At 40.7% G+C, this 11160-nt stretch overlaps 1 protein-coding gene across 6 annotated transcripts in view; it reads left to right on the top strand.

Moving 5' to 3' along the window:
• The window catches only part of pax2a (paired box 2a), a 101148-nt gene that overhangs the window by 22276 nt on the left and 67712 nt on the right, over positions 1-11160 (top strand). For all 6 annotated transcript variants that reach the window (XM_061938654.2, XM_061938505.2, XM_061938356.2 and 3 more), the window contains one exon: positions 2282-2326. In XM_061938654.2, the coding sequence (XP_061794638.1) occupies positions 2282-2326 (45 nt within the window). The remainder of the gene's footprint in view (positions 1-2281; positions 2327-11160) is intronic.

The raw sequence follows: 11160 nt of genomic DNA, 5'->3' as shown, positions 1-11160 counted from the left end.
ATACGGAAAAACATTTTCATCTAATAGAGAATGTCTCATTTGCACCCCTGGTGGTGAAATCTATCAAAAATAGGGTCCCAAAAAGGAAGGATTTTTCAAATTGACTGCGTGTCGTTTTTAAAAGTGCTCCCCGTCTGGTCAACATATGAAATAACAAGTGTGTGTAAAAATTTGAAGTGTTCCCCCTCTTGCCAACATAAGTGTGTGTAAGGAATTGAAATGCGCCCCCTTTGGCCAAAATTAATTGAAAAAAATAAATAAATATGTATATAGAGACATACTGTAATAACTTGAAGTTAAAGAAGATTAAAAAAAATATATAAACAAAACAAAAAACAAATAAAAAAACAACAACTATAAGCTTACCTTTTTTATATTTGCATAGTTTGTATATATTATTAATGTTGTAAATACAGATCTGTATATATCTAGGAAGGGTGGTCCTAAAAAGGTAGGTGTTTTTCGGAGGTGTCAAGAAGGTAACAAATACAAGAATGTTTGTAGGTGTGTGTTCTTGTATTTCTACCCTTCTTGAGACATCAACAAGGAAAACTACCTTCCATATGAGGACCGGTGAACAAGTTAGGCCCGAAATCATGGTCCCAATACGGAAAACCATTGCATCTAATAGAGAATGTCTCATTTGCACCCATGGTGGGAAAATCTATCAAAATTAGGGTCCCAAAAAGGAGGGATTTTTTAAATTGACTGTGTGTCGGTTTTAAAAGTGGTCTACCTCTGGTCAATATATGAAATAACAAGTGTGTGTAAAAGTTTGAAGTGCTCCCCTTCTGGCCAACATATATAATAAGTGTGTGTAAGGAATTGAAATGCATCCCCTTTGGCCAAAATTAATTTAAATTTTTTCTATAAATATGTATATGGAGACATACTGTACTAACTTGAAGTTAATAATGAAGATTAAAAACAATTATAAAAAAAAAATAAAATAAAAAAATTAACTATAGGCTTACCTTTTTTATATTTGCATAGTTTGTATATATTTTTAATGTTGTAAATACAAATCTTTATACATCTACAAAGGGTGGTCCTAAAAAGGTAGGTGTTTTTCACAGGTCTCAAGAAGGTAAAAAATACAAGAGTGTGTGTGTCGGTTTAAAAAGTGCTCCCCCTCCGGTCAACATATGAAATAACAAGTGTGTGTAAACATTTGAAGTGCTCCCCCTCTGGCCAACATATGTAATAAGTGTGTGTAAGGAATTGAAATGCACCACCTACCAAAATTAATTAAAAACAAATAAATAAATATGTATATAGAGACATACTGTAATAACTCAAAGTTAATAATGAAGATGAAAAAACAATCACAAACAAAAAAATGAAAAACATTTTTTTTAACTAAAAGCTTACCTTTTTTATATTTGCATAGTTTGTATATATTATTAATGTTGTAAATACAAATCTTTATATATATAGAAAGGGTGGTCTTAAAAAGGTAGGTGTTTTGCGGAGGTCTCAAGAAGGTTAAAATACAAGAATGTGTGTACGTGTGTGTTTTTGTATTTATTCCCTTCTTGAAACATCAACAAGGAAAAGTACCTTCCATATGAGGACCGGTGAACAAGTTAGGACATAAATCATGTTCCCAATACGGAAAACCATCGCATCTAATAGAGAATGTCTCATTTGGTGGTGAAATCTATCAAAATTAGGGTGGTCCCAAAAAGGAGGGATTTTTCAAATTGACTGTGTGTCGGTTTTAAAAGTGCTCCCCCTCTGGTCAACATATGAAATAACAAGTGTGTGTAAAAATTTGAAGTGCTCCCCTTCTGGCCAACATAAGTATGTGTGAGGAATTGAAATGCGCCCCCTTTGGCCAAAATTAATTAAAAATAATAAATACATATGTATTTAGAGACATACTGTAATAACTTGAAGTTGATAATGAAGATTAAAAACCAATTACAAACAAAAAAAATTAAAAATAACTAAAAGCTTACCTTTTTTATAGGTATATAGTATGTATGTATTAATAATGTTGTGAATACAAATATTTATATATCTAGAAAGGGTTGTCTTAAAGAGGCATTTTTTGGCGGTCTCAAGAAGGTAACAAATACAAGAATGCGTGTGTGTGTGTGTGTGTGTGTGTGTGTGTGTGTGTGTGTGTGTGTGTGTGTGTGTGTGTGTGTGAGAGAGAGAGAGCAGCACTGCTTTGAACTGGTTGATAGGATATGCTACATTTTTTATTTATTTTACCTTATAAAGCATTTTAATCACAACAGGCAATTTCCTTCTTCTTTCCCCCCTGTTTCTTTAGTTATCTGGACCGGCAACCACTTGGACGGGAGAAAAATCGGACATTGTAAGTTGAAACTTTTATATAATTGGCTTTTTTTGGATGCTGTTGCTGGTTTATGTGCATTTGTAGCGTCTCGATCGACGACGTCATTCAGCTTAAGTGAATAGGAAATGTGTATTTTGTATGCAATGTTCATGCAAAATGTTCATGGTTTGAATTGCCAATATTTTGGGCAGAAATTAGACTTAGACTTCCTTTTATTGTCATTCAAATTTGAACTTTACAGTTCAGATAAGGACACAATTCAGTTGCATTAGCTCATGGTAGTGCAGGATAAAAGAGCAGTAAGGTGCAGATATAAATAAAGAGATTACAGTACAGATAAATATATTGCACTTTTGCATATGCATCCACGTTTATGGATGTATGTTATATTGACTTTATATTCCAGCCAGTTCATCCATTTTTGGGAGTATTGAGGGGATTATTATGATGCGTTCAAGAGTCTTGCGGCCTGAGGGAAGAAGCTGTTACAGAACCTGGAGGTTCTGCTACGGAGGCTGCGGAACCTCTTTCTAGAGTCCAGCAGTGAAAACAGTCCTTGGTGGGGGTGGGAGGAGTCTGCAGGTTTTCTGAGCATTGGTCAGGCAGCGGCTTTTTGCAATCTCCTGGATAGGTGGAAGAGGAGTCCTGATGATCTTTTCCGCCGTACTCACCACTCTCATATACTCATATACTCTCATGTACTGCAAATGCACACATTTGCAGTATATGTTCACTTAAATGCTAGGAAATAGCACATAAGTTGCTTGATTATTTATTAGACCTCTTTGCAGGCAGGATTCTACTAATTGCACATACTGCAAAAACTGAAATCTAAGTAAGATTAAATATCTCAAATAAGGGTGATATTTGCTTATTTTCTGTCTGATAAGATAATTATTCTCACTAAGCAGATTTTATGTTAGAGTGTTTTACTTGTTTTAAGGGTTTTGGTCCTAAATGATCTCAGTAAGATATTACAGCTTGTTGCTGAGATTTTATGACATATATTGAGTAAAACACGCTTGAAACTAGAATATCAACTGTTGCAAAGCTGTGTCATCAACATATAATGTAGTGTATAATGTAGCCCGGAAGAGTCAGGGCTGCATGGGATTCTGGGTATTTGTTCTGTTGTGTTTATGTTGTGTTAAGGTGCGGATGTTCTCCCGAAATGTGTTTGTCATTCTTGTTTGGTTTTGGTTCAAAGTGTGGCGCATTATTAGTAAGAGTGTTAAAGTTGTTTTATATGGCCACCGTCAGTGTAACCTGTGTGGCTGTTGACCAAGTATGCCTTGCTGTCACTTACATGTGCAAGCGAAAAATGCATACAACAAAAGTACGTGCTGGCACGCTGTTAGTGCAGGTTGTAGAGAGCGCCATCATAGCATGCCCTTATTATTATTATTAGGGTGTAAATCGGGGAATATTAGTCCCGGGAGTTTTCTGTGAGAGGCACCGAAATCCAGAAGTCTCTCGGGAGGGTCGGCAAGTATGCAGCTGAGCCGCATAAGAGTGATCAAAGATCCGGAGCCGCGGGTTGCCGACCCCTGGTCTAAGTTATGAAGGTCTGGTGGCAAAGAGTTCCAAAGATCTGGGGCAGAGCGGCTGAAAGCTCGGGCACCCATGGTGGACAGTTTAAAGGGGAACATTATCACAATTTCAGAAGGGTTAAAACCATTAAAAAACAGTTCCCAGTGGCTTATTTTATTTTTCGAAGTTTTTTTCAAAATTTTACCCATAACGCAATATCCCTAAAAAAAGCTTCAAAGTGCCTGATTTTAACCATCGTTATATACACCCGTCCATTTTCCTGTGACGTCACATAGTGATGCCAACACAAACAAACATGGCGCATAGAACAGCAAGCTATAGCGACATTAGCTCGGATTCAGACTCAGATTTCAGCGGCTTAAGCGATTCAACAGATTACGCATGTATTGAAACGGATGGTTGTAGTGTGGAGGCAGGTAGCGAAAACGAAATTGAAGAAGAAACTGAAGCTATTGAGTCATATCGGTTTGAACAGTATGCAAGCGAAACCGACGAAAACGACACGACAGCCAGCGACACGGGAAAAAAGCGAGGACGAATTTGGCGATCGCCTTCTAACCAACGATTGGTATGTGTTTGTTTGGCATTAAAGGAAACTAACAACTATGAACTAGGTTTACAGCATATGAAATACATTTGGCAACAACTTGCACTTTGAGAGTGCAGACAGCCCAATTTTCATCAATTAATATATTCTGTAGACATACCCTCATCCGCGCTCTTTTCCTGAAAGCTGATCCGTCCAGTTTTGGAGTTGATGTCAGCAAGCCTCTCTTGATCATCTTCGGTGGCATAAGGGAAGGTGTGAGCCAAGACATCCAAGGGGTTTAGCTCGCCCGTCTGTGGGAACAAACTACCGCCATTGCTTGCCGTGCTACCGAGGTCCTTTGTCCCTGAATTGCTCACACACTCCGGCAGATTCAACGGGGGTCTGGCGGCAGATTTCTTTGACTTTACCGTTGGAAATGCATCTGCTTTGAGTGTCGCAGGATATCCACACATTCTTGCCATCTCTGTCGTAGCATAGCTTTCGTCGGTAAAGTGTGCGGAACAAACGTCCAATTTCTCGCCACTTTCGCATCTTTGGGCCACTGGTGCAACTTGAATCCGTCCCTGTTCGTGTTGTTACACCCTCCGACAACACACCGACGAGGCATGATGTCTCCAAGGTACGGGAAAACAGTCGAAAAAACGGAAAATACCAGAGCTGATTTGACTCGGTGTTTGTGACGTCATCGCTCCGAGAGCGAATAATAGAAAGGCGTTTAATTCGCCAAAATTCACCCATTTAGAGTTCGGAAATCGGTTAAAAAAATATATGGTCTTTTTTCTGCAACATCAAGGTATATATTGACGCTTACATAGGTCTGGTGATGATGTTCCCCTTTAAATAAAGGGACAGTGTCAAAAGGGAAAGGTCGCCATTATGTGGTAATGTGGCGTAATGTACACATAAGACGAGCTTCAGGTGCCGCAGGTCATATATGTCCTGGTCATGTGATATCGCTATTTAAAAGTATATAATTGGAACGGATTAAAACGGAGTAAGGTCGATGATGGAGACTTTTTTTGGGGGGGGGGGGTTTGCACCTGCATATCAACACACCTTCCCGCGCCGAAACGTGTGTGTTTGTGCAAAGGTGACAATTTGTGCGAGTCCCCCACTGAACACGTTGACATTTAAAGGGGATTTGCAATTCTGCAGAGAGAAAGCTATTAATTCACAAATTAACACCTCCTCCATCCCCCCCCCCGTTCGCCTCACTCTATCTTGGATGTGCAAGCCATCGAAAAGACAAAAGAAATAGCCTTAAGGGGAGTAAAAAAAAAAAAAAAAAAAAAAAGTATCAACCCTATCTGCGGAGAGATTGGTTTGCATGCCAATTACGACAGCACTGGGAAGACGGTGTCCTTTAGCCCCCCCGCCGCTGGCGTCGCCACCCCACTCCAAATCTATCCATAGCCAGATTTATTTGTGTATCTCATTACAGGAAATGGAAATGTTGCTCCTGCCAAATGCATTAAAAAAGCGAAGTAGGGGAAATTAGCCCCGTTGTACGGCGCGGCGCTCGCTCAGTCATTTAAACCTGCGGTTGGGAGCGGCTGCCAAGAGGATTAGGTGACAACTGCTGTGCGGTTGTCACATGTGTGGCCCACGGTGGTACGGTTCCAGGCGCTCATTGAAAGGGACAAAAAGTTTGGGGGGGAAATTCAAATGTTCTCACTGAGGCCACTTCTAAGGTTATCCAGGGTAAATGCCACTTAACCTTATCCTTGTCCACACAAACACAATTGTCGTCCGACCTAGTACGCATGCGCGGAAATAGTCACCTCTATTGTTGCTTTGTATGCACGTTCTTAAATGTAACTTATCTGAACAATATCCAGTGTTGTGGTATTTCAACTAACTGGAATCCAGTGTGCTGTGGGCACTGTTGGGTTATTTACTGAAAACCAGTAACTAGTTACAGTTACTAGTGTCGGAGGCAGATATTTACATATATACGAATTTAAGTTGTACTTCTTTCATTTCTTAGTCATATTTGAAAACAGCTCGTGTTTTCCATTTCTTCTCTTGATGCTCTGTCAGCAAGTATACTGTGTGTGTTAACCTTGAGTTCTTTGGAATGTGTTTTGACTAGCATTTGTTTTGTCTACAGAGATGGGACGAGAGAGAGGGTGGTGGGATCGGGAAGACAGACCATTTTGGGAGGCGCAATAGAAAGTTCTAGGGTTAGACTGGTCTCAATCAATATATATTGGCAAAGCTTTGAGAATATACAACAAAATACCTATTCTGTCTCTGGTGGTTTTTCAACTCAGCTTTAAGTGTCGTAAAGAGCTTGGGAGTGAATTGTGACTTGAATTCCCTGGGAGGAACAACTGGTCCAAAACGCAACACTAGTTACTTTATTTCAAAAGTAACTCAGTTACTAACTCAGTTACTTACACCAAAAAGTAATGTGTTACTGTGAAAAGTAACTATTTAGTTACTTATGTATTTAAAAAAAAAAAATTTAAGGCCCCCTTTAATGCCCTTTTAGCCTTCATTTCAGTACTGTTATTGCACTGGAGAATAATACAATCTGTTGATCAACTTGACATGCATTTGCATCACTGAACACAGAAAGCAATGTGGTCTACATACAACACACAAAGACAAAGTTTCAAAGGGCCAATTTATTTCAGGCCAGAACAAATTGACAAAACTATCTTAAATAGCTGCAACATAATGGTACTTTAACTTTAACTTTAAGTAGATAGGATCTTTGATCCAAGACACAACTTACACTGAACTAAAATGTTATTTTCTTTGTGCTCGACAAAAGAAAAGTATTGAGAATGTCTCGATGTTAAGAAACTGTCAAGCTTGGTAAAAAGGATACGACTCAGATGCAGAGTAGGGAACTTTGACAGGCTTTTATTTTGACAGCTTCCTTTCACCTCCAAAGTCAAGGAATTAATATATCTATTTAACCAAAAAACTAATCGGTGAAAAAAGGTTCCAATAAAATAGGAACAACCGAAAATCACTCCGAACGGAGGAAAACACAAAAACAAAGACAAACTATAATTGGCGCCGTATATGCTATAAAATGTATTAACAAAAAATGCTCCAACAGGAGGAAGAAACAACAGCTACGAAAAATTCTACACTATCTAATCTAATAAAGTATAACAACAATTGTCACTCAAAAATTTGAGGAAAGAAATGAAAAATAACTGATAACTCACCACTTTGGCTGAATAAACTAAATAACAAAAATTCACTCTGCTGAGGAGGAAGAACGGAAAACTCAAAATAGCAAGAAGGGATTCAGGATCAAGGAACATAAGCAAAAGACAAGGCAAGACATGGACATGGGCATGGAGGCTAGAGAGCACGAATAAACGAAACAATCTAGCACAGAACAAAGGAAGGAGTGGGCTTACAAGACACATGAGGGTAATAGGGAACAGGTGGAAACAATCAGGGAACCAGGATGACGTCAGACTGATGACACAAAAGGAAGGGCAAGTGACCTGAAACGAGAGGAGAGTTACTTTTCAAACTAAAACATGCAAATCACAAGACAGAAAAACCCAAGACAAGACATCCCTCACCGCGGTGTGACAGAAACTCGACTTTTGGCTTCGCCATGATGTCTTGTTAGTTGTTATGAGAGTAGCGTATGTGTGTGTGTGTGTGGTCCTTTAAGATATGACAGCATGTGAGGTGAGTGACGTCAGTGAGTGAGTGGGCGAGAGAGGTGAGGGAGCGGCAACAGTGAGTGCGTGCAGGTGCTCTAGCTTGGTGGATGGCTGCGTCCAATAAAGTCACAAAGTTGCAACAAACCGCCGGCCTCGTCATTCACCCTCAGCTGTAAAGACCCACTTCCGGGTAAAGTACACAGGACGTCTCCCCTGCGCCCCTCAACTACGGTCTGGGAGCCTCCACCCGGCCCCCACCCACACAAAGCACGCCCTTTCTTTTCCTTGTGACACAGAAGGACGACACCGCAGCGCTCCAATAAAACACTCTCAGATCTTCTGTTTCTATCCGATACTACATAAAAAATTACGTAAAATAACACAGTAACGCATCATGTAGTAACGGTAACTGAGTTACTGAATATAAAAAATAACGCGTTAGATTACTAGTTACCACCGAAAATAACGGCGCTACAGTAACGCGTTAGTACCAACACTAGCTGTGGGGCCCTATTGTAGTGAATCACACCTGAGACATCATAAATTAATCAAATCTTTAATGGACACGTGAAAGTAAACAATGTGATAAAGAACATTTTACATCAGTCAATCTAGGGATCTAGGTATCTGGTCAGGACACTCCTCACACTTTTGCCTTCACCTTCATTATCCATTCCTTTTTTTGGTGACTTTATATACTCTGGACCTAGACGTTGAGTACGCGACATACATGGCGGACAATAACTGATACAGTCTGCTTTGCCAGTACAGAAGCATTCACCGTTTTCCGTAGTCTTCCCTCGACGGCCAGGTAATACAAAGCACACGCTACCTTTTTTGTTATCACATCCACGTGAGCCCACATTCTCGTTGTGTCTCCTTCGACAAATGGACAAAGTTTTTCGGTCAGAAGAATCACAGCTGACCTGGACATTGGAAAGTTCTCTTGCCGTCTGAGAAGTGTTGTATCCCAAATAGCTGCAATCGCTTTCTCTTAAGGTATTCATGTGTGATTTCCACAAGCATCTACATGTAAAGGAAGGGGAAACACGGGCATGTCTGGATGACTCGCCTCCATATTTCCAGTGGTTACCTCTGATTTTATGAAACCGCTTTATTATGAAGCTGGCTGTGGCCCGTATCTTTCTGACGTTACTTCCTCTCCGAACTCAGTTCGTAAACCATCAGTGAGTCCTTAAACAAAGCTAAGAGCCACGAGATTCAAGAAATAGATGGCGCACTTACCCGTGTAAAAAAATATCCAAGGAGGGGAACATTAAACGATGATTTAGTGTGGCCGAAACGGGGGTTAGGCTAAATAATTATTTGTTTAATGAGTTATCCGGCTTAATGTAGACAGGGTCTGAGTGAGAGATCTCTGTAACGTGGCAACAGGTGAACGCAAACAGTCCCTCCGGGATTTGGCAAGCTTTTTTTGGGGATTGGCTTATTTTTTGATAAATGACGGAATTTGTGGCAGCATTTTTAGAAAGTTACGGAAAAAAGTTACACGTTTTTTTTCAGACAACATTGTATATTAATAATTAAAGGCCTACTGAAATGCGATTTTCTTATTTAAACGGGGATAGCAGGTCCATTCTATGTGTCATACTTGATCATTTCGCGATATTGCCATATTTTTGCTGAAAGGATTTAGTAGAGAACATCGACGGTAAAGTTCGCAACTTTTGGTCGCTGATAAAAAAGCCTTGCCTGTACCGGAAGTAGCAGACGAGTAGCGTGACGTCACAGGTTGTGGAGCTCCTCACATCTGCACATTGTTTACAATCATGGCCACCAGCAGCGAGAGCGATTCGGACCGAGAAAGCGACGATTTCCCCATTAATTTGAGCGAGGATGAAAGATTTGTGGATGAGGAACGTGAGAGTGAAGGACTAGAGGGCAGTGGGAGATGCTGTGAGAGGCGGGTGGGACCTGATATTCAGCTGGGACTGACTAAAACAGTAAATAAACACAAGACATATATATACTCTATTAGCCACAACACAACCAGGCTTATATTTAATATGCCACAAATTAATCCCGCATAACAAACACCTCCCCCGTCCTGTCCATATAACCCGCCAATACAACTCAAACACCTGCACAACACACTCAATCCCACAGCCCAAAGTACCGTTCACCTCCCCAAAGTTCATACAGCACTTATATTTCCCCAAAGTCCCCAAAGTTACGTACGTGACATGCACATAGCGGCACGCACGTACGGGCAAGCGATCAAATGTTTGGAAGCCGCAGCTGCATGCGTACTCACGGTACCGCGTCTGCGCATCCAACTCAAAGTCCTCCTGGTAAGAGTCTCTGTTGTCCCAGATCTCCACAGGCCAATGGTATACCTTGACTGTCATCTTCCGGGAAAGTAAACAATGAAACACCGGCTGTGTTATCCGGCACACCAGTCAAGGGGTGCATTCTACGGCGCAATACACCGCTTCCCACCTACAGCTTTCTTCTTTGCTGTCTCCATTGTTCATTGAACAAATTGCAAAAGATTCACCAACACAGATGTCCAGAATACTGTGGAATTTTGCGATGAAAACAGACGACTTAATAGCTGGCCACCATGCTGTCCCAAAATGTCCTCCACAATCCGTGACGTCACGCGCTGACGTCATCATACCGAGACGTTTTCAGCAGGATATTTCGTGTGAAATTTAAAATTGCACTTTAGTAAGTAAGTAGTAATGTCAAGATGTCATCATTGATATATAAACTATCAGACTCTGTGGTCGGTAGTAGTGGGTTTCAGTGGGCCTTTAATATCAAGTAAAAGTCAGGCGGGTTGTTGTGACCTCACGTTTGGCTCACCACATCCTCAATGGAGACCAGCGGAGCTCTCGGGAGGAGAAGTCGGGAGCTCGTGATAAATCAGAGCCAGAAGCAAAGGTCATAACTTGTGATTGTAGCGCGGGTGTGGAAGAAGCTGACGAGTGCAGAAAATACGGCCTGGCGGGTCAAGTCGTGACATAAAAAGAACGTACACACCGAACTGGATATGTTCCGTTTTTTTGATTTGCTCCCATTTGATATTCGGCCTTTGTCGGGAGATTGCGAGGCCGGCCCGGCTTTTAGCACACATGACCCGTCGG

Source organism: Nerophis lumbriciformis, linkage group LG02 (genome assembly GCF_033978685.3).
Source record: "Nerophis lumbriciformis linkage group LG02, RoL_Nlum_v2.1, whole genome shotgun sequence".
Classification (NCBI taxonomy): domain Eukaryota; kingdom Metazoa; phylum Chordata; class Actinopteri; order Syngnathiformes; family Syngnathidae; genus Nerophis; species Nerophis lumbriciformis.
Note: the sequence above shows the minus strand (reverse complement) of the source record. Positions and strands in the feature narration are given on the sequence as shown.